The sequence below is a fragment of the Chenopodium quinoa genome, unplaced genomic scaffold (genome assembly GCF_001683475.1).
Source record: "Chenopodium quinoa cultivar QQ74 unplaced genomic scaffold, ASM168347v1, whole genome shotgun sequence".
In the NCBI taxonomy this organism is placed as follows: domain Eukaryota; kingdom Viridiplantae; phylum Streptophyta; class Magnoliopsida; order Caryophyllales; family Amaranthaceae; genus Chenopodium; species Chenopodium quinoa.
In genome coordinates this window covers 624,867-649,168 of record NW_018742206.1, presented here as the reverse complement: position 1 = coordinate 649,168, position 24,302 = coordinate 624,867, and the positions used below count along the sequence as shown (strand labels likewise).

At 32.4% G+C, this 24,302-nt stretch overlaps 2 protein-coding genes across 2 annotated transcripts; both read right to left on the bottom strand.

The window, feature by feature from the left end:
* Positions 1 to 4,711: 4,711 nt before the first annotated feature.
* On the bottom strand, positions 4,712 to 11,416 carry LOC110733545 (putative ER lumen protein-retaining receptor C28H8.4). Its single transcript, XM_021913612.1, has 6 exons — positions 11,061 to 11,416; positions 9,396 to 9,595; positions 8,511 to 8,651; positions 8,222 to 8,302; positions 5,243 to 5,367; positions 4,712 to 5,165 (listed from the first exon to the last, which is right to left on the bottom strand). Exons 1-6 carry the CDS (start codon positions 11,284 to 11,286, stop codon positions 5,117 to 5,119), a joined length of 822 nt encoding a protein of 273 aa, XP_021769304.1. The 5' UTR covers positions 11,287 to 11,416; the 3' UTR covers positions 4,712 to 5,116.
* Positions 11,417 to 15,944: 4,528 nt separating this feature from the next.
* Positions 15,945 to 21,120, bottom strand: LOC110733535 (probable alkaline/neutral invertase B). The gene is made up of 5 exons (XM_021913602.1): positions 20,682 to 21,120; positions 19,816 to 20,245; positions 18,672 to 19,103; positions 16,776 to 17,334; positions 15,945 to 16,315 (listed from the first exon to the last, which is right to left on the bottom strand). The coding sequence occupies exons 2-5, from the start codon at positions 20,212 to 20,214 to the stop codon at positions 16,020 to 16,022; spliced, it is 1,686 nt and encodes a 561-aa protein (XP_021769294.1). The 5' UTR covers positions 20,215 to 20,245; positions 20,682 to 21,120; the 3' UTR covers positions 15,945 to 16,019.
* Positions 21,121 to 24,302: the final 3,182 nt, after the last annotated feature.

Below are 24,302 nucleotides of genomic sequence, written 5' to 3'. Positions count from 1 at the left end.
CACTTAGCTCACTTTGGGGGCAAATCGAAGATTTTAAATTTTTTGAGTTCATTCGCTTCAACTGAGCTAGGTGCTATCGGCACTTAGCACACTTTGGGGGCAAATCGAAGATTTTAAATTTTTTGAGTTCATTCGCTTCAACTGAGCTAGGTGCTATCAGCACTTAGCTCACTTTGGGGGCAAATCGAAGATTTTAAGTTTATTTAGTTTGCTTCAATTGAGCTAGGTGCTATCGGCACTTAGCTCACTTTGGGGGCAAATCGAAGATTTCACTTAATAACATATCAAGATTTCAATTGCATAAAAATTCCAAAGTGAGAACATCGGTTTTACCAACGTCCTCACTTGGGGGGCTAGTTGTACGGGATAATACCGACATAAGTGTAAATAAGCCGAAAGTAAAAACTTTCACATGCCTATTTAGTTAAACCTGAACATTCTTAACGGCTCTCCAGTCAGTCACGTGGAGAGCTGCTCTCGGCCACGTAGGCACCTGCTACGTATAAGGTCGGTTTGCCACCTAATGTCATAAGGTGACACCAGCTTACTTCTTCCCCTATATATACCCAGGCGCATTCTCATAACAAGGTACAATCTCTCTCTCTCTCTCTCTCTCTCTCTCTCTCTCTCTCTCTCTCTCTCTAAACACTTTCTCTTTCTTCATTCTTTCTTCCCCAGATAACTAACTTTAGCATCGGAGCGGTTATTCCCGGATAACCCCCCGGGCTAGCTAATCTGTGCTGACTGTGCAGGCATTGAATTGGACGGTAAACCTTTACCTACCCCAAGACATCACTGTATCGGAGCTTACCCGGAACACATATAAACTAAATTATGATAAGGATTATCAAGTATCAATTCCTAATACTCTAATAGTAATGTAGTAGATAGTATTTGTCATTTATTATGCAACGAAACAATTGAAATGAGAGAGACGTACACGTTTGGAAGGATGAAAACTAGGACTAGGAACTAGTCACTTAGCTAGAGACTAGGGAGGCAAGTTAATGAAGGACAAAAAGGAGTAGAAATTAGTTCAAAAGAAGCCATTTTAGAACAGCTGTATGTGATAGAGTAAGGGAAAATGTCACATAAAATGGGTGTGGCACCCCAGCTGTTTTCAGCTCATTCAATATCAATTGTACCCCAATTATAATAGACATTTTTCAAGTGACTAGTATCTCTCCTTCACCTGATGTTGATGAATTGTTTAGCCAAAGTCACTCTTAATAAACTTTCCTACTTCCTATTTATTATTGTGCGGTCTTTATTGCTTGCTTTCTCAACCTCCAATGCAAATTTAAATAAATAAATTCCAATTTTAATTTCATGAAAGTTTGGCTTAATACTTTTCTGTATATCACACGGTTACAGTGTTGTTTTATTTTCAGTATGTCAATCTCTAATTACGTACGTATACATATTTCTTGAAAAGATTACATTTATTTCACGGACAATACCAACATGTATGAGTGCATGACTATTATAAAGTTTGTTGTACTTAGAGATAAGTACACCCGGCCTAAACATCATGACCATCTTAATAGTCTCATATACCGTTTAATTCATCAAGTTATAAATCCACCTCTTAGAAATAATTATGCAAATTTGATTGAAGTATTACATTTAGGTTTTTTGCTTTCAATTGGAGTCATCTTATCTTATATAAACTTATCAAATATGAAATATGCCTTAGGATTGTCATATCATTATTGTAACAATTTGAAATAAGGCACAATATATATAAATCTTCGTTCTCCAACAGAGTATTCTCTCACAAAATTTACCTCTAAAAGACAGTTTGAATAGTATAAAAAACGGTAACAAAATATACCAGGACTAATTATCATTAAAATCAATACAACGTTGTTCATCTTAATGATTTTGCTAACATGACTGCTTATTTTCATTTACTTAAGAGGCTGTTTGATAAACTAGCTAACATTTATCAACTTATGTCAAGTTACAAGATGTTTTTATGTCTTGTTGCAGGGCTTGTAAACACATATTATTTCAATGGTCACCACTACGATCCAACAAAGAGATGAGCTCCCCTCCGGCCTTCAACACCACCAATCGCGCCTATTTCTTGAGGATGCACATTGCGCCATTGATCAAACCCCTGCTCAACAATCCTTTGCAGGTCAAGTACAAGATCAAACCACCAAAAATACCGCCCCCTCACAACTCACAGGGTGATGTATCTGCTGGCAAAAGTGGCAATAGGCCAGTTTACATAGTTCAAATTGTATGATATAATGGAACAATAATTCAAAATATGAAATACACTTGATAAACTTGTTTCATGGATGGAATACCTTCAACAACACTGCCACACTGGGAACATATCTAATAAAAAAAACTTTAGCGTCATCTAATCAAATAAATATATGTACAATAAACAATTCCTAATAGTGCACGACAAATCAATGATGCTTCATTGTTTGGACCATAATGGGTATTCGAAAGAAAGTAAGACATAAGTGTGTAAATGTACTGGAACGCACTAAGTTTAGTTCAATTGTTTAAAATTTTTGGAAGAGAAACTTGAGATCAAATCTCATCTATATACTACCTCCGGTCCAAATTACTTGCAACTTTGGAATATTTTATATCTCACAAATAATATCCCAAAGTTGCGAGTAATTTGGACTGGAGGTAGTATATAAATTTATTGCTTTTGTGACTCCATATCTATATATATAATCTCTTCACTAAAAAGTTCTAAGCTCAACATAAACTTTCATATGTGGTTGGCCATCATATGTGATTGGCCACACATCATGGGGTTACTTTGTTAGTATTATAGGGGTTACTCGGTCGATCAGGAGTTACTCGATGTGTCATCGGTTACTCGATCAAAGGTTACTTGTCGATCAAGAGTTACTTGGTGTGGCCACCTGCACACAAAAGTTGCTGTAAACTCAAAAGAACGAATCTATGTACAAATCTATGTTCAACTCATAAACAATCTTAATATCTTCAACTTTTCAAATTTATAATCTCCATCCAAAACACATGCATGCAAAATCTCGTCTTCAAGCGTTTATTACAAGTTTGTAGAGAAACAGAAGAATCAGAACAATAATTAGAAATATTATATCAATCCAAACTCTCAGAAAGTTTCATGATTATAAATGGATTAAAACAATCTAATCTAATAAATCTCATATATTTCATATACAGTACAACTTTGTATGATATTATTACTTCACACCCAAATAGCTGAATGGCAAACGTACTTGCTAAAGTGAACCTAATCAATCATAAGATTGAAAGTATCGAGCTTTGGTCGAGAGTACAGCTATAGGACGGACAGTTGGCAGGTCTGTTTCGGGGTTAATACAGATGATGATAAGCTTCAGGTGCTCCTGTGGCCAATGATAGATATGTGACCTACAGAAATATCAGTGGAAACATCCACAAACATAAACTTAACATCGAAAGTGATTGCCTAAATGTAGCCCTTTCACTTGCTACAGTTTTATTTTGCCTAAATGATTCTTCAGAGAATTTTAATAATTGAATTTCTCATTACAGCTACTGTGATTTCTTTGCTTTTGTTATTATATTTATATCCTATTGTTTTTATGCAACTGGCTGTTAGTAATGTAATGAACAATTGAAGATTGTAGAATCTGAACAGAAGATATTGAAAGTTTGATTAGTAATTGTAGTAGTAGTCCTCCCTTTCTGGGGCCTGGAGTCCTGTACACTGGTGATTGCATCTAAATCTCGATTTGCCATCTGTACGGGTACGTATACTAGGAGGTTTATCGGCATCTAGGTGTGGGACTACCAAGGCCATACCAAATGGCCACACCGGCCACACGCAAGGATAAGTGCCTAAGACAGACGGGTCATATTGACCTACAGCAGGAGCCCAGGAGGGAATACTAGACATCGCATAATAGCACCTGCTGCTAAGGTCGGCATCAATATGGAGATTTTTTGGGACTCCCTCATTGTGCCAAAGGGCACCACACCTTCTCCATGCACACGAGAAATCTACAATTACTCTCACAGCCCCACTACACATCAAGGTACGCGCTATCACATCACTTACAGAACTACAATACTGTTGTCATTACTTAAGCATCAAAGAGGAATTCCTCGAATAATCCCAAGTAGCTTACTGCTCAATTAATTGCCATTGGACAAGAAATTATATCGGCTCCACTCAATATGCCAACGGTAGCTTTTTACGAAATGAACAATGCTATGACAAAACTTTTAAAGCATTTTTCATTGCTAGGGCCTTGATTATGTTGAATGCCCTAAATATGAACAATATGGTAACTCGTTCAGCTTATTTACACCCCTAGAAACACAATTTTAAACCCTTGCTCTTTCATCGCGAGATGCATTTTAGACTTCTAAGCTTTGCATTTCTCGCCAGAGATTTGATATGATTTTGCTCTTTACTTGTTAAAATTAGGCCCCTCATCCAGCCTCTTATACATCACAAACTCTTAAATAAAGCAAAGCAAGTGCACAAATAATTACAAATACGGATTAGTATGTAACTCGCCCTTGTATATTTAAAAATTACTTATAATATCTAAGGTAAGTAGGTAACCATATTACCTTGATAAATTTTTACCCCTTACAAATCAAAATATGCGAAATACTTCTTCTGTTTTTTAATTTGCTCACTATATCTTTCAGTGATTAGTAAAGACTCAAGAGCATCCATGAATTAAGACCAAAATCTGCAAAATACAGCATTGGTATTGTATGATTTTAGAAGCTAAAGCTATTTCTTTGCTACAAAACCAGATGATAAAAACAGGAAATTGGATTTTTCAAATTGTTAGCATATTGATAACCAGACGAAAATTCTTTGAGACAATTGAAGGTAAGCTAAAAAGTTCTAAGACTAAAAGCATCACAAGACTGAATGCTAATTCACGGTACAAAAGTTCATATGAGATGTATTTCCCAGAACAGATAAATCCATGGTTAGAACCTCCTCAGTAATTCACAAGTACTTGCTGGAAATGACAACGCTGTTTGTACAGGAAATTCACAGTGCCAAAAAGGCGGATTTAACAAAGAGCACCTGACTAACGCCTTTGGGTATTTCTACTCTGATCTCGAATAACTAAACTTCAATTTATACAACTCCTGAGGGAAGGCGTAGCACAAGCTGTCCACCAACAAGGCTGCACACAATATTTACATGTTAATGAAGTTTAGTTAATATCGTAGTCAATTATCAGATATTTGGCCAAAAACTTACCTCTTCACATAGTAATAGCAGAAATCTGCTAAGATGAAAGTTTGAACGACTTCTGAAAGCAGCACCATTGAAGGCCACAGACCATAGCCTAGAGCTGTTAGCAAGCGACCATGGGTATCTAAGACCTGCATTATATGCATAATTAAATCAACATGCAGGATAATACATGTAATAAATAATTCACAACACGTAGAAAATTCCAAGCATAAATCATTTAAATCCAATTTTGAACAAAAGAAAAAACATATTAATTAATATTCTAGACACCCTAAACATTAGGGGAGTATGTGTTTCCATCAACTAAAAATTTTACTTAACTTGCCGCCTCAATCCTTTATAACTCACATTCTGGATAAGCAAAAGGGATTTTGTATCCAACCTTGCCAAAATATAAAGGGTAAAAAAAAAAAAAAAAAAAAAAAAAAAAAAAAAAAAAAAAAAAACCTAATGTACTTGGTGAAAGAAAAAGAGAGAAGAGTCCATATAGTTGAAAGTCATTTATCCTTATGAATTCTGATCATTCCTGAGAGGAATACCTACAGCAGCAATCTTTTACCTAAGATTCTTAAAAAATACAAACTTGACATGTAATCAATCTGCTCCCATGAGATCCATAAGAAAGAACAAAGAGATTGGGATAACTTTTAATCAACTAAAAATGCTAACAATAGCACATTGAAACACCAAGCCAGGCACCATAAATTTACATCAAAATTCATGATATTGTATCAACAAATTTAATCAAAGAACCTACCATTAATGAGATAGGAAAATGATATTGGATACTCCAAACAAAATGGGCATCCTTTCCTTTTTTTTTTTTTTTTTAAGATACTAATTTTTTATTGGGTTCAAAACTACATCAGATTTCTATTCAACATGGTCAAGTTAAGTCACGAAACTTCTATATGGGCCTAGAGTAGAGTAATTAAATCAGCTCAAGGTCACAAGTTAATAATTCCAAAAATGATAATAATACTACATGAAGTATGCAATTATTTAAGCTACTAGCATAGTCAAAAATATGTATTAATTTAGGATCAAACTCATCAAGGTAGCTGATCTGAATCAGTGGATTTTTTTGCCTCTATCAGAGCACACCCGGGATCAGGATTAATGAGAGGAAAAAGAGAATAATTGCAATGGGATTCTGTATTCCCATAAAATTGAGTCTACAGTCTAGAGTAGTAAATTTTTCCTAAATTTATCATCAAAGTAGTTTGTTTAGTGATTTCCAAGTCATGAAGACATATTGGTGTTGAAGTGGTAACGGTTGCAATCTCTTTACCCTTCCCTTCTTATCTATTGTAGACTTTGTTTTACCTCAAATAAGTGTCCAACTTAAGAAAAAGAAAAACTGTCTTTTACTGTTTTTGAATCTTTGTAATTTAATGGAATCAAGGCGTGTCCTTATCAAGTTAACCCTTCTCATTCCCCCTCCGGCCTCTTCTCTCAGCCTCCATACTAGACTGTTCTGTCCCCTGAAAATTCTTAAATTTATTAGATCTATCTAGCTAGCTTAATTTGAAACTATTTGAGCAAATTTTAATTGGTGAATCAAGCTAAGTACCTTATGAGAACTTATGTAGACATATTATACTTTACCCAGTCTTATAAGACCAGATAATTATCTTGTGATAGGTGAAACAAGCAATGCCCTACTGTGGGTTTACCCTACATATCTCCGCCTCCTACCATTTTGGCGATTTAGCATGAGCCTCTTTTCAGAAAATGCTCCCAATTAGATACTTTCTACTTATTTGGACGTAAATTCCAAGACAAGCAACACAGCCTCTGGCGTCAATTTTGACTTGTGAACATTGCAATATTGCATTTTATCTAGACAGTAAGGATCTTTGGTTAGAGCAACATTCACCTAGAAGGCTAGAACCACAGAAGAAGCTTGCATTGCACTCATACAGCCATGGGCAAGGGCACCTTATAAATGTATGGTAAACAGAACGCAGTTGAATAAGACCTCATATATAAGGCCTGAATCACAAAACTAGCTGATGCAGTTGTGGTAGCTATTAAAATTACTACAGTAGTTATCAAAAATTTCACTAGTTGTTAACAAGATACTTCATCTCTTAAAACTCGCTATATTTTGACTTTTAAACTATTCACATACTCTACTTCCACCTTATAGGCATATATGATGGTTTATATTCAAGGAAAAATATAATTATACAGGATTTTATTAAATTTGCCTCTTTGTACATATTCAAAATATATATAACAAGATAATGCCCGATATTTAAAATTAATACATAGTTGTAATTGAAATCTAGAAGTCTCTATATAAATATAAGTCAATAGTCAACCATAAATAAATAAACAATGAAGTTTATAGATAAATTAATGATTTTGCACAAAAAATATTATATAAAAAAAAAGGTGAAGTTTACAAGGGAAAATTCCCTCCAAAAAAGACTTCATTTTAGTATAGGTATATAGAATTTTTTATTTATATAAAATTTACTTATTAAAAATTTAAGATTTCAATGGTTGAAAATATGCATTGGTTATCGTGAAAACAAATGTGTTGCAAGTGCTATGAGATGGAGGAAGTAAATGATAAAAATTAAGAATTAGGTTTCAAAATAAAGTAAGATGTAAAAATTCAGTGTAACTAGTTTTGCAGGTGAGCAATAATCTTTTTTACCCGAAAGGTTAATTTATAGGTTTCGTACAACACTACTCTTAAACCTTATTGTAGACAGTAGTAGCTAGTACAAACAGTACCTTATCTGCAAGAAGCTAGTGCTCACCACTACTATGTTGAGCAAAAATATTAGGAGTAACTAGTAAACTCAATTGCAGTGTTAAACCAGTATTGACAAACTATGTTGAATAAAAGTTGAAGATAGCTCAGCTCCAGGGAACAAGAGCAACACAAAATCAGCATATCTAAACTAAAAAACCATATATGTTCACCATGAACTGACAAAATGAACTCTAGATCTTGTAGACTCATACCTGAAGAACCCAATGTGCGCAGCTTAAAAATCTCGCCACCCCCAGAGCAAAAACATAGTGAGCTGTGAAGGGCTCAACAATCTGAAATGGAAAGATACTAATAGTGAGAAGCAATCAAATGACATGATCTCAAAAAACAAAAACACAAGTAAAAATTACTCTGCGTAATTTAATAGAATACTACATCTCAATTCAAACAAACAAGAAATAAAATGATACAAAACAGTAAGATATTAACTACATAAAGCATGCTGTTGCAGTCATAGAGCCAAAGGAACTGATTTTCTACCTTTGTGTTTTGCATGACTCGTAGCTGAGGTAGCACTGAAACAGCCTCCAGGTAGACACAAAATGCCCAGCTCACCCTATTGACAATGTTATGGACGGTGGTAGGATGAATAAGCAGTGACAATACAGCACAAGGAACAACCTACATCCATAATTAAATGCAAGTCAGACACAATAACTAAATGCAGAATTCCAATTTTAAAGTGAAGAGAAAAAATAATAGAGCATATAAGGCATTGCATATTTGGATTATAACACACACACACACACAGCAAAATAAATAAATAAATAAATAAATAAATAAATAAGAAGAAGAAGAAAAGAGAAAAAAGAACAACGAAAAACAGGAAGAGGCAGCGTAATGAATAACTTTTTACAAAGTCAAAATGACACATAATGAAATCACAATAACTTTAAAGCAAAAACTTGTATTTGTTTCCAGTCAAAAAAATTATATTTTTATACACAGGCAATCCTGATTTCATTGAAGTTTCGATTTAAAAAAACCCTTTCATTCACAGTGATTCCCCCAATCTATAGCTCAGTTTGCAATATCATACCCCTGGTATCAATCAAGATAGAAACCAATTTTAACCTAGGATTATCCCTGACTCCAAGTATGCAGTTACAAACTACAAGATATCATTTTCAACATATCCATCATTATTCATCTCCAACAAACCAGATCATGAGGATATAATTGTTGGAGATAACAATCATTATTATCCCCAATCCCTAGAAAATGCTAGATCTAAACGTAAGCAACAATATTTTTAGATGGAATTTCAGAAAATGTATATAAATTAAACTTTATATGAATCTCATTCATTTTACAAGAAAACAGTTCTATCATTATTAACTAGAAAAACAGCAATGGCAGACTTACCACATAATAGATTGCAAAGTTGTCTTTCTCTTCCATATAAGTGGACTTCAGTCTAAATCGAATCATATAAATAACCCAGAGAGTTGTTGCCAGCGTAGCTGTATCTAGTAATGTGTGAATATCATATTCCATCACAAAACTACAGTACAGCCTAACGGCTAAAAAGATAGCTGTAAGTTCTTGAGATTTCAGTGAAAGTCCTGCAATAATGAGCCACAAACAATGATGAGAATCTCTCAAACATACAAAAATAACATAATATTGCATAATTAATAATTCATTCTAAAATCAAGAGCACCAATTGTAGTACCTAGTACGGAGTACATGAAGGTCGGGGTAAAGAAACAAGAATAAAAATTGTATCAAATTAGTAGCAATGCAACCAACACAACCTCACAAAGACAATATGTTACACTCTTCAATGATCAAAACCAACCCCAAAGGATCCATTATCTTCATTCTAGGGGCAATCAAAAGGCAAATCATCAAAGAATCAAAAGTCATATCTATATTAATATGTTGGGTATATATTTTATTTTTCACTTTATAGAATCAGACTATCACCCAATTGATAGCTACAAATATAAACTCGCATCCGCAAATAAAAGGTACTAGGCTACTAGCAATTAATGGTTAAGGTATCACATTTACACTGCATTGTTTAGTATTTTGTATGCAGTAGTCTCATTTGCAGAATTTTATTAGAGTAAGCTAAAAATAAATATCTTCATGAAAGAACATAATCTAAACAATTCTGTTAATCCAATATTTAAATAAAAAAATTATTCAATGAGAGTAATAATTAAAATTCTATACACCCAAAATACAACCATATCATGAAAATATTTATCAAAATTAAGAGAACATACAATAAAAACAAAAATTAGACAGGCCAATTGATTGAATATCCAATAGAAATTTTAAATGAAACTACAGATCAAAACATGCACAAATATTTGAATACCCAATACAAGTTTATCTTCTAGATAAACAATCAACAAAAACTGCAGATCAAAACATGCACAAACAAAAGAATATCCAATTGAAATTTTAAATAAAAAAACAAAAAATCAAGCACCCTAAAAATGAAATTCAGACAATATAAGACCAATGCAACCAAGGACAAGCCAAGGTTATATAGCATCCTTGCAAAGATGACAACTTTGAGTCTATAATGATCAAAACCACCCAAACTAGTTTCACCTTTTAATAGTATAACATAAAATCAAAACCTCAGTCTTCAGATACAAAATATACTATAAATTCGCAAACAGATCAACTATTCATAACAACAAATCCAGCCTTTCTCAAAACAAAATTAAGAAACACAATTAAGAAAATTGATTATAAAAATTCAACCTTTAAACCCCAAAATTTTCAAATTTCCTAATTAAGAAACCAAATTAATCAAACCAGTCAAAACACCAACTACAGTATAAAATTACACTCAAAAAATAAAAAAATAAAAATAATGCAACCCCCAAATAAAAAAATAAAATATAAGCTCATAATTAACCCACAGATCAAAACATGCACAAATAAAAAAATTTAAGTATCAGCCATCGAATCAAATCAGGAAAAATCAATTAAATTAATTATAAACAAAAAAAAAAAAACCCTAGAATTGCCAAAATTAAAAATTGAAAAATAATTGATAAAAATTACCGGCGCAAGTTTTTTCCTTGGTGAGTTTATAAATAAGGACGGCAATACCAACAGCATGAACAGCTTCGGCGGCAACAAAGAGGTTGTCGTGATCTTGAACAACCATTCGAAGAAACACTAAAGCTGCAATTCCGACAACCACCGCAAGAAACGCCTTCATCTTCGGTGGTTGTCGCCGAACCCATATATTCACTGCCTGAACTGGGCTTCTCTTTCCTCCCTTCATTTTTTTTTTTTTAATTTTTAATTTTTAATTTTTAATTTTTTAATTTTTTTTTAATTTTTTTGGGTTTAGAGAATTTTGAAAAGAAAAAGAAAGAAAGTTGTGGGATTATTATTGTTAGTTAGGTGTTGAAATGAATGGAAATTTGATTTTATAGGTGTGAGAGTTTGGGGTAAGGGAAGAAAGTCAAAGGAGAGAGAAAGTTAGGTGGCTTGTTTTTATTGGTTGAGTTTATTTTTTTGTTTTAGGAAAGTTTTTCAAGCAAAGGACTCCATTCCTTTTTCCACAAAATACTCTATGTTAAGGAGTACTTTTTTCTTTATTTATCTTGCCAAAATTAGATTCTTTGGTTGAATTTATTACTATAATTGTGAAGTTAAGCATCTCGTCTCATCGAATAAATTTACTAAAATTTTTAAATAGAGATATAAAAAATATATGTATACAGTATTAATGTATCTTTGTGGAAGAGGAAATATAGTAGAGTCTCGTAATTTCTTTACTTTGTAATGTATATACAAATAATAAAGAAACACTTAGTTTTGTGTTCATACATTCAATTCCAGTCTTATAAGGATTTTAAAATAACTATAGGTTTAATATTAGTGAGAAAATAATACTCCATAGTTTTTGAAGTGAATTTACCAAATAATAAGATATTATGTGAATCACAATCTACATATATATATATAGTGTAACAAATCTGTTTAAAATAAATGTAGGTTTAATATTAGTGAGAAAATAATACTCCATAGTTTTTGAAGTTAATTTACCAAATAATAAGATATTATGTGAATCACAATCTACGTATATATAGTGTAACAAATCTGTTTTGATGTCTGAATTTGAATTATGGTGATCAATGAGCATGGACATACCTATCAAAATGTATTCATATTAAAACCTCATAAGGTTGTAATAAATTTGAATACTTTGTAAATTAAGGTTTATCAAATCACTTTATCACTTTAAGTAATCAAGCAAACACTAATTCCTATAGAACTCATGATCAATCAACATTCAATAGACTCATGATCTCACTAAAAATATTTTATATCTTCAAATTCTTCTTCATCACATTAATGCTTTTCACACTTAAAAAATTAATATTCTCATCACCCTTTAAAACATTTACATAAACACCAAAATAAAATTAAAAAAATATAATATGTTTAGTTTATATTCTATATCTATTTTTAAATATACCTATATACGTAAGAGAGATCTTGAATTTCAAACAAATATTATGATATATAATCCTAAATAACACTTTAATTGTTTATTAAGGAAATGAAATTGCCAACAATGTTAGTCTTTGAACTAGAAAGAATACTTAGGTTGAATCAAACTTTTGAGAAGTCAACTAAGTTTGATTGATTGATTAGTTAGCTAAATGCATTATAAATAGTCCACTTTAGTTAATTAGGAAGTATGAAATTGGTCATGGGATTTGGTTGGCCAAAGAATTTGGTCTCACTCTCACTTACCTAGCATCTGCCAAAGTGGCATTAATTAAAATCAAAATACAATTCCTACTCAAAAAAAAAAAAAAAGAGTATTGTCGTCACTCGACCAATGAAAAATCTCCATGTTTATGACTTGGCATCTTAAAGCTTAGGTCAGTTAATGTTAGTACATTAGGCTTAATCTTCTGTAGTTCCGTGTCAAGTTATTGCAAGCAATATTCTGTCGAGTTAATTATAGTAGTTGACATTCTTAACTTTTTTTTTTTTTTTTTTTTTTTGGGTAAGGAGTAAATAAAGGAGAAGACCCCAAGTCGCAACTTCTCACAGATTCTCTCACCTCGGGTTAGTAGATTAGACACTTTGAGAAGAATAAGGGATACAACCTCTTTGTTATGAGATGCAAACTTTTTCACTAAACAAACTTTGATTGGTAACAAATCACCTTTAGAATGGTAAATGTGACCACAAATTCTCAAAAAAGGCAAGTGTACGTTAATTTATTGTAAGACGGATTAAAATTATCTTAAAATTATTTAAAGTTATCCTTTATACTAAGAAGCTATTATTTTTCTAATTTATAAGAAATTACACAATAAAAAAAATCAACAATAAATTAAAAGTTATCATTTAAGGGGTTAAAGTTACCATGCCTAATATAGTTAAAGTTACCCTCAAATTGATCGTCTTACAATAAAATTAACATACACCAGGGGTATTCAAAAATCGGTCGGGACCGAAAAAAAGGACCGACCACCTCTGATCGACCCCGAACTAGATCGGACCGAATTAATCGGTCCGATCTTAGGGTCTCGAAATGTATTTTTTCGGTCTTCGGTCTAATCCGGTCCAAAACCCTATAAAACCGATCTTGGACCAGACTGATTTTTTTTATTAAAAATATCGTGAAAACCTTAAATAATGGTTAAAATTATCCTTAATAACCTTATAAAGCTTTAAATTTATGAGCTTTTTTGTACTAAATATACAAAAAAAAAAAGACGTTAAAGTGTAGACTTTTTCTACTGTTTTCGATTTTTCCATAAAATTATTAAAATATTAGAATTCTTTTTAAAAAAATCTTAATCGGTCCAAAGCGGTCCGGTCTGGGTTTTAGACCGAATCTTTCGGTCTGGTCCGGGTTTAGTCCTAGCTTAATCAGTCCGGTTATCGGTTCTTAAAATTCTAATTTCTAGTCCGGTCTGGTCTTGGACCGATGAACAGCCCTACACCCGCCTTACACAGTAAAACGATACAAGTAGATTAATGTATTACAGTATGTACAAAAATAAAGAAAAAAAGAACACAAATTCTCCAAAAAGGCAGGTGTACGTAAATTTATTGTAAGACTATAAAATTATCCTAAAAGTATTTAAAGTTATCCTTTTTAATTCAAAATTTAGTATTTTTCTAATAGTAAATTTTATTTTACAAAAACCTTACGGAGTATAATTTATTAGATTAATCACATTAAGCTTTGACAAACTTTGTCAAAGTATTATAATGTTACCGCTAAAATGAGAAAAAGTTACTCTAATATGAATAAAAGTTATGGAGTATTTATGTTTATTGATAAAAGTTACCCAAAAAAATTATAAAAGTGGCCCTAATTTGATAAAAAAAAAAAAAAAAAAAAAAAAAAAGTGATCCCCGATGTACAATAAATTATTGTACACCGGATGTATACAAAAGTTATTCTTAGGCTTTTAAGCCCTATTCACTTCACCTTAAAAAAATAATTATATTCATTACAAATAATTTGAGTTCAGTAAAATTAATTTCAGTTCAGCGAAAATAAGTTCAGTTCAGCAAAAACAATTTCATTTCCGTAAAAATAATTTCATTTCAGCAAAAATAATAATTTCAATTCAGTAAAAATAAGTAAACCTAAAGAAGAAATATAATAGAAAATCAGTAAAAAATAATTTCAGTTCAGCAACAATAATTTAAGTTCAGCAAAAATAATTTAGGTTCAGTAAAAATAATTTCAGTTCAACAAAAATAAGGTAAAGTGAACGGGACCTTATACTATGTAATCATGAAACTATAAGAAATTACACATTAAAATAGTCAAAGTTACCATCAAACTAATTGTCTTACTCTTACAATAAAATTAACGTATGTGTCCACGTTATACAAAACTTATTGACTTGAGAAAGAAAGGAAGAGAATATATAGAGGTGAACTGATATTCTATTTAGGGACTGGACCTATTACGATATGATATTCTATGGGACTGGACCTATTATGAAATGATATTTTCCTTTCCTTCATATTTGTTTCCAAAATAAAAACCTTCATTTTGCGGAAATTTGGAGGGAAAAGACAATTACTAACATAATTTTCCTATGTTTACTTCCTTGCAAGAAAAATTATTAAGGAAAAGGAAAATAAGAGTGGAATTTAAGAGAGAAGATGGATGGGAATATGGACTCATGGAAGGAAAGAAACACGATTTTAAGTAGAAAGGAAGGCATTTTCTGCTCTTGGGAGAGCCATTGCCTACTTTTGAGAAAATTAAATTTTTTTTTTTTTGAAAGAATTTTGAGAAAATTATTAGACAAACCAAACAATGTAAAATGAGAAAATTGCTGTCCTATATTAATATATTATACGGAGAACGACTGTATTTAACAAAAATAAAATAAAAATCTCTTTCAAAAAAAATAAATAAATAAAATAAAAATCAAATAGAGATTGGAGAGACATCTTCTCAAATAATGCTTCAACATGCAACTGTTGAGCCATCATTTGACATTACATGTGACTTGATTCTTTCAAAAATCAAAGATATACTCTGTATTACATATTTAACGCACCAAATATTGTGATGAAGATTGTTTAATAAAAAAATTAATTCAAGGAAGACATATGACTCAATCTTAGGCAGAGGAATTCTGTACGGAATGTTGCAAGGAAGTAAGGAACACTGACAAACCAAAACTGACTCAATCCTAGGATTAAGGCACTTTCTCTATGTTTACTCTGATTAAAATATATCAAAAAAAAATATCATCTTTTAAGAATCTGACTTTTGTTTGTTTTTGTTTTACTGTGAGAAAATTTCAGTTTCTGTTCCACAATGTTTCATCCAATAAGGAGTATACAATGTACTAATGTAATGCCCAAAGGCACTGAAACCAGATAATGTCCAAAAAAAAAATTATTCCAAAAAAAAAAGAGGCAAAAAAGGAAGAGTTTCACTCCCTTGTTCTTACAGAAAGGCAATTTGGCGAAAAAGAAAAGAGACGATAACAGAAGACATCACCATCGTCAGCAAGTCCAGGAATGAGATCTTTTGATTTGGGGGCATATCTGTTTGTCTTCTTCAAGTGAGACCATACCCAAATGAGACGGGTCCTCCAACATCATCTTTGCTACTAAATATCCTGCAATCGACCAAGTTTGGTTTTTACGCGCTTGCTTTCCTATGAAACGACCAGTCTTTCCATCATAATATTCAGGCCAACCATCCTTCAGCAATCGGGCTTCTGTAAGTTCAATCGCTTTTTTGGCTATCTGTGGCCTTCCACTCTTAATACATGCAGCTGTAAGAAGCCATAGTAAAACTGCAAACCAAAAGAACATTAGTTTAGACTTCAGTGTAAACAATAATATGTTTGATGTAAATTGTAATGAGGAGTTCAAGCAATGTTGCAGACTAAATTGCTGTTTCTAGGACCTACCTTCAACAAGAAGAAAAAAGGAGATGGAATAAATCTCCTACATTGTAGACAACTACTCGATATTGATTATTCTGAAACTTAGTTCTAAATTAAACTCAATTTTAATCAATTAAAGACTTAAAAGTTGGTTAAAACATTTAATGAATAAAGGTCCAACAAAATCAGCTCAAGACAGCAGAGTCCAAGTTACTTAGGATATTGGCATAGCATACCTCTTCTTACGGATGAGTTCCAGGCAGACAGATTGATTGAAGAGAGATTTCTACATAGCTACTACTTATTTGAGTTTCTAGCTCAAGACAACATCTAAATAGTAACAAAAATCAAGCAAGCAGAAATTCACCTGGCCAGGAACCACCATTATGATAACTCCATCGAGTATTCTTAGGATCATATCCAGTAACTATCTTCCAATCATGACCTTCCAGGGCCGGATAGCTGATCTTAAGAGGCATCTCACCCACTAATTCATCCCAACGAGCTTCAATAAGGTCCATTATTGCAGAAGCCTGCTCTGGGGTAGCCATTGAAGACAAGATGGCAACACAGTTCCCAAGGCAAAACCACCTAAAGTCCATCCTTGCTGGGCTCACATTGCCAATGAAGTAACCGCCCTTCACAGGCATGAAGTCAAATACCCAGTCTTCAAGAGAATCAGGCATTACATTGAATTTGTTGACAGCTGTGTGGGAATACTCCTCAGTTTTGAAGCGATAAATATCGTTGAGTTGCTTCAAGTCAAGCCAAAAGTAGTTTCTCATATGATAGCTCAAAGCATGAAGCCGCTCAACTATTCTCTGGATGAATTCTTTACCTTCCCCTTCAGGCCTAAGCAATTGTAAAGCACACCTTAACGCCATGAAGAAGAGTGCTTGGATTTCAATGGGATATCCGTAAATTCCCTAATGAGAGAGACAGTGCATTTGATCAACAAAACCATATAAGATAAATGACAAAATCACAATCTCATTCTTCAGATTACATTAACTCATTAATGATCATTTAGTATTTCATACTACCTCCTTTCATAAATCAATTCCATTTCTTTTTTATTTGGTGGGAGGGGACCGGGGGGGGGGGGGTGCAAGAAGGCTATAATTAGAAGTCTATTTCTGAGATATGCTATCTGATACACCTCTCCTCTAGGCTTCAAGCGTACAAGAAGAGAGAAAGATATTTGGCACATAGAAAGCACAGCCAGGAGCACAGTATGACAAGGTAGAACAAAAAGGAAGACAGATGCAGCCAACATTCAAGTTCTAGTATGTATAAAAGTACCATATTCTCTGAGAACAAATATGCAAAGTACTGGAGTAGTCACCAAAATGCTCATCATGACTATAAATTATGCTACCCCCACAGAGATGAGAGTTTTCTCATATAAATCAGCTTACATCAGAGCAATATAATAGCAAGGTGTGGTCTGAGTGGCATCTAGTGTGAGTAATCTATCAGTGTCAACAAGATGTTGGGGGGGGGGGGGGGTTGTGAGATGGGAAAAATTATGCCCATCTCCAAGATGGATATATCACTATTCTACTGTCAATTAATTAACAAAGAATGGCGCTCAAAAAAAATTAACAAAGAATGGAATTGCAAGGCTTCACACAAGAAATAACCACTGAACCCAGAAGCAAATACAACTAAGAATTAAACATACGAAGTATGCCTAGAGGTCAGTTAGCCCGGTTGGCAAAGTTTGACAATCACGGGAGATGTATTACTCTGATTATAATATACATAATTTAATTTCATAACCTTCTTCTTTCTCATAAAACATGAAATTCTTGAAATTTATCACCAATCCCAATTTAAAAACCAAGTCCCAGAATATGAGCTACACCTAATGTCCTATATTGATCTTGTAAGCAGGCTAAAAAGCAAAAATTAATTCAGACACCTCCATTATATTTTCTAAGATTGCAGATGCATCAACCAGTCACAATCGTAATTTGTGTGGTCAGCTTTTACTGACACCACATGCAGCATGGGTGATATAGCTACTGTCCTGATATTACCATTATTTCATGAATATGATTAAGAAAGGTGGTTGACATGCAGCATGTATGATGCAGCTACTGTACTGCTTTAGCAATTATTCCATGTAACAAATTCAGAGAAATGGTTGACTTAGCATGCAAGCATTAAATGAGGTACTATGATGACATTAACACAATCAAAAATAAATAAAAACAGCATTTTTCAGCACATGCTTGAGCTAAAGCTGCAAGGAACTAACCATTCTACGATCAATCATACAGCACCCATCTGCACAAAGGAGGGTCGGGAAAGTATCAAATCCTTCTGAAAGACATATGCCTAAGATAAGACGGATACCCCTCTGGACTTCTGGCTTGTCTGCCAAGGAAGAGTCTCCTGTTGATTTTGTATAAGCACGTAACAAAATGATCCACCAGAAACCAGAATCAACAGGAGCTACTCTTCCAATTGCAGCCTCACCAAAATCGGCAACTAACGTCTCAGTGTTCCTGACAGCATCATGATGAACTTTGAAACTAGCAGGCATGACACCTTCTCCTAGTTTAAATAGATCAACCTTCTTCTCCCATGACTGGAGGCGGAGGGTCTTGGTAAGAAAGTTCTTGACTATATCTGGTTCTCCATTCATTAAAAAGGCCAAAGCACTTGGAACAAAGTCTCTTACAAAAACCTTCACATATATTAGAAAATCAGGACCTTTATGACCAAATGCGAGAAATAATATCTCAACAAAAAACACAAAGCATCCCAGAACATGAGATAAAAAGACGTGAATTAAAAGTATGAAACAAAGAAACTTTCAAGGAAAACATATACTAGTACTTAGCTAAATTTCTAATAAATGGCCATTTGAAAGATTCATTAGTTCTAAGTGATACACTTGACAAAACATTAAAGAAACATAGTTCATTAGAGCCTAAAACCTCACATCCAAAATGAAACAAATCAAGCCAGGTTAGAAATAAGATATATGCAGTGCCATCATAGAAACATACCTTAATATTTAATGTACATACGTAAAATCTAGAGTGAATAAAGATCCATGAAGAGCATAGACTGATTTACTCCAAAATCCGAGCAAGAGGGTAAAGTAGTCATCCAAAGCACCCAGAAACTCTAAGTAGGCATTAGATATTTAGATGTCTATTTTCTAAGCTGAGTGTAAATTGAAATTTATTTAAACAGAAAATTTGACCTATCAGATCTCTGACACTAGCACCCTGGTTTTCTTTGTTCATATGGCCATTGGCACACAAAAACAACGATCATTGATACATCATCTATTTCCTAGAAATATCGGTAAACAATAACAGTGATCATTAAGCTCATATAGATCCAAGTTAAAACATGTGTGCTTAATAAGCTATGAAAAAGAACTTCACCTGATCATAGTTGAGCTTATCTTCAGAGTGGTCAATAGCAGCAATAGTACCAACTGGCTCACTCCTGAAGTAAACTATGGATTGCCTCAATGCTTCCCATGCTTCAGAAACAATAGGATGTGTCTCAAACCCATTATCTGATCTCGGGGTATCGAAACCAGACCTTCCACCAGATGAATATATGCTATCAACAGGCTCGAAAACCCGAGATGAATTCTCTGTATTCCTGTAAAAGGGTCTAGGAGACATTGTAATCGACAATTCACTGAATGACTTCTCATCAAAGGATCTCTTCCTTTCTGTGATTATGGGTTTAGGTTTCTCAGAAAACCTTGAGAAATCATCATCATCAATCTCAAAAATTGCATTGCTTGTGCTAACTCCTCCATTTTGAGACATGACTTTGAAAAATTGGGTATTTTTCAAAAATCTGAAAAACACCAGGAAATTAAGATGTTGCTTAAATTTCAACACTCCAAATTTTTTGGATTAATATTACAAGAAAAAGTGAAGCAGTCTCAATCAATAAAAGTCAACTTTTGTAGTAAACTTCACAGCAATTTAACTATTCCAAATCTATCCAGCAAACCCATATGAAGAATTATAAACTTTATTATATACAGATTTGGTATTATTTCGATTTCATAAATTTAATTTATTAAAGGGCAGCATGACCATTTCTAGATCTTACTCTTTCAGCTAATTTTTTTTAATAAAATGTGCAAATCACATTGAATAGAAATAACAATACAATTAAATTAGCACTTTTGACTACATTATATACTCCAAAATAACAGGACAAAAAAACAAAATTCACATTATAAACCAAAGAATTTCACAAAAACATTAAAAGGGGATGAACATACCAGAGAATTATAAAATGGGTATCAATCAAAAATTGAAAAAATGCCCTCAAAACCCCTCGTCGAGATTTAAGACTACAGAGTAAATTGAAGGAAAAACTCTCAACTAATTTTGAGAGAAGAAATTAATTAATGTGAGGAAGAAAACGTGGAATGTGGGCTATATATATATATATATATAGTAGTTGGTGATTTTAGTAATTAAATCCATGAAAGTGTGTAATTGGGATTTCTGACTCGGATTGGTTGACAAAATTGACGGAAGAAAATCAAGAAACGTTTTTGAAGTAACTTTTTGGAGGCATTTTTGGGAATGTTAGGTAGATTTCAAGGTTTATACTTTAGACGTTTCCCAAAAGGAAAAATATATTTTGGATAGAGTAATACATATAATCGGTGACATAAGATTGGATGTCATTGTCAATTTTGTGGATTGATTGTAATTTTTGTCCTCCAAATCTTCCATATGTTCCCATTTTTAACAAGATTATCCTAGTTTCCTGTATGTGAAATTGTGGTATTGGTATTTATTGGACGTTCAGAGATTTTGCGGTCCATTTATAGTTATAAAATGTATTCTTATTTTTTTTAAAATAAAGTATATTAAATTATTAACGCTTTGAAGATTAGGTTTGAATTAAAAGATTTTTTTAAAAAAAGAAAGAAAAAAGATTTGGATACTTGAATTAGAAGGCAATAACTTAGTAAATAATCTTATGACTATCAAACATTGGGATATGTTACAAATCACATTTTTTAAAAGATTTTAGAGATCGTGTTTGGATAAAATGATTTGGATATTTGAATTGGAAAACAATGGTTTAGACGCTGTTTGATTCACCTTAATTTTGCTGAACTGAAATTATTTTTGCTGAACTGAACTTATTTTTACTGAAATGAACTTAATTTTACTGAACTGAAATTATTTTTACTGAACTGAACTTATTTTTACTGATTTTCTATTATAATTCTTCTTTAAGAAAACTGAATTTTACTGAACTGAACTTATTTTTACTGAACTAAAATTATTTTTACTGAACTGAAATTAATTTTATTGAACTGAAATTATTTTTACTTAATATTATTTTTTTAAGGTGAAAAGAATAGGACCTAGTCAATAAAGTAGTAATTGTATTCTAGTTTTGTAAAAGGATTTTCTTTATCATCATTATAGAGAATGATCTTCATGAGATTACTTGTGAAGAGAGAAAATAGGAGTGGGATATTGTGTCACTGGCCACATTACATGATTACATAGTTTGGATGAGTTGAGTGAAATGATTTTTTCATTTAGGTATCAAGACAATTATTTAAGAATTGACCAAAAATATTATACAAGATAAGTAATGGGAATTTTCATTTTGGTCTTTAGTCCTGATACAAACCCCTATCAAAATCGATTTCAGCCCAGATTAATTTTTTTTTTTAAGTTAAAATTGTGCATAAAACCTTTAACATGATTAATTGCTCCTTCAATATGCTAGGAAGATTTTTATGTAATGTTTTATTTATATTTCTAAGAGGGTTTAGAAGAATAACTTTTTTATAGTAAAAAAACATTGTGCAAAAAATGTCTAAATTAAATAAAACCATGTTTGATCCACAGGTTTTGGTAATGTGTTTAGGTCTAGTACAATTCAATCTTGGTTCTTAACTAAGGGTCTGTTCATATTTACTTAATTTCAGTTCCGTTCAGCTCCAATCAGTTCAATTCAGTTCAGCTCCTAATTTCCCTCTCTCATAAAATATTCAGTTCAGCTCCAATCAGTTCAGTTTAGTTCAGCTCCAATCAGTTCAGTTCAGTAAATGTGAACAGACCCCAATTGGTCCAATCTTTGGGTCTTAATTATAAAATTTCAATCTTCAATCCATTTCAATAGACCCTGTACCAATAAACAACTCACATATGACCACCGATCAAATTTGGTTTCAAGCAAGATACTACGGGCTTGTTTAGTTCACCTTATGTTTGCTTATCTGATCTGATTTGACTAAACTTTGACCTTATTTATACGATGATCTATAAAGAGGAAATATACTAGTATATCAAGTGGAATCTTGTTAGATTTGTATTAATGTGTATCGTATTAATATGTAATATTTATAATTTTTTTCATTACGTAATTTTCGATATTTAGGGATAAAAAAACAACACATAAAACGTTGATCTAATGGACTTATTTTCTTATGATCTGATCTGACCTAGATTTATTTTTTCTACTCTGAACTTAATTTTCTAAAAAAAAGTAAAAGGGTAATTATCATTGGTACACTCCAGATTTGGGCTTTTATCATTGATACACCTGCTTAAGTTTTAATTATCAACGCTACCCCTGTATTTTCAACTAATTAACTACTGTAAGCATTTCGTTAATTAAACATTAATACTCCCTCCGTGTTTTAATAAGTGTTATAGTTTGACCAAACACGCATGCCGAGACACTACTTTGACAATTAATTAATCTCATTATATGTTAATAAATTCATAAAAAAAATTTATAATATGAAAGTATACATTATGACAAATCCAACAATGTATTATATAATAACATTTGTTTTTTTTGTTTTTTTTTTTTATGTATTGGTAAATTAATTAAGTCAAACCATTATGTAAATAGTGAAAAAGTCAAATTGTAACACTTCATTCTTAAAACACGGAGGGAGTATCATGGCAGGGTAAAGTCGTATCCTCTAATCAAAAGTAATTCCTAAATCCTCTAATTAATGTAGATAGGGAAGTAGGGTCGAATCCATAGAGAAACGAGTCTTTCTATTCCTAATTAACTAATATAATCTAGATTATGAAGTAACCAATATATTATAATCAAAAGGAACTAAACTACGAAGATTAAGAATAAGGAGAAAACAATGAATAAAAGGATCTAGGGCATAGGTTCACCAATAAATAATATTCCAGGGTAAACATAATAATCAATCATCAATGCATACATTAATCAGATCATAAAGGGCTTTCGCTACGTATTACAATCACACAATTAATTTAGCGGTATTAAATCTCATCTCTCGAATCTCGACTTAACCATTTATAAATTAACCTGCCTATTGAAACTAGACCTAAACATTAATTCTCATCTATCGAATCTCGAATCAATATTGTCAAACTCATGCATAAAAGATCTGCGCAAATCTAGTCACATAGCATTAAATCAATCAATAGGAAATTAATCTAGCATTGATAATCAACAACAATAAATTACCCCTTCATATTATTTATGGGTCCCCATAAACCCTAGAAATAGAACTACTCACACATACTTAAATCTAAACTAATCAAAGCAATAAAACAAGACATGATCAACGGAATAAAATAAATAACTAAGATTAAGAGAAGAGAAATTGTTACCAAATAAATCTGGAATTAAGAATAGAGTTAAGAACAAAGTATAAGAGAGAGAAACTAATCTAAGAGCTAAGTAGAGAGAGAAAATCTAAGAAAAAAATTAAGAAAGAGTAAAAGAAGGTCAAAGAAAAGTACTAAACTCGTTTTACGGGAAAGTATTTATACTCCGTAAGAATCCTAATCTAAAACAAACTTAAACGTCAAAATTAACTCCTAATAATAACACGCGCCCGATCGGGCGAGGCACCGCTCGATCGGGCACG

Coding starts and splice junctions, on each gene's coding strand:
- LOC110733535 (XM_021913602.1), bottom strand. CDS start 20,214: ATGTCTCAAAATGGAGGAGTTAGCACAAGCAATGCAATTTTTGAGATT. Junction 17,335..18,671: donor GTATGATTGATCGTAGAATG/GTTAGTTCCTTG, acceptor CTCTCTCATTAG/GGAATTTACGGATATCCCAT. Junction 16,316..16,775: donor TAATGGTGGTTCCTGGCCAG/GTGAATTTCTGC, acceptor TTTGGTTTGCAG/TTTTACTATGGCTTCTTACA.
- LOC110733545 (XM_021913612.1), bottom strand. CDS start 11,286: ATGAAGGGAGGAAAGAGAAGCCCAGTTCAGGCAGTGAATATATGGGTT. Junction 8,303..8,510: donor GAGTCATGCAAAACACAAAG/GTAGAAAATCAG, acceptor TTTCCATTTCAG/ATTGTTGAGCCCTTCACAGC. Junction 5,368..8,221: donor GCGCACATTGGGTTCTTCAG/GTATGAGTCTAC, acceptor CATATAATGCAG/GTCTTAGATACCCATGGTCG.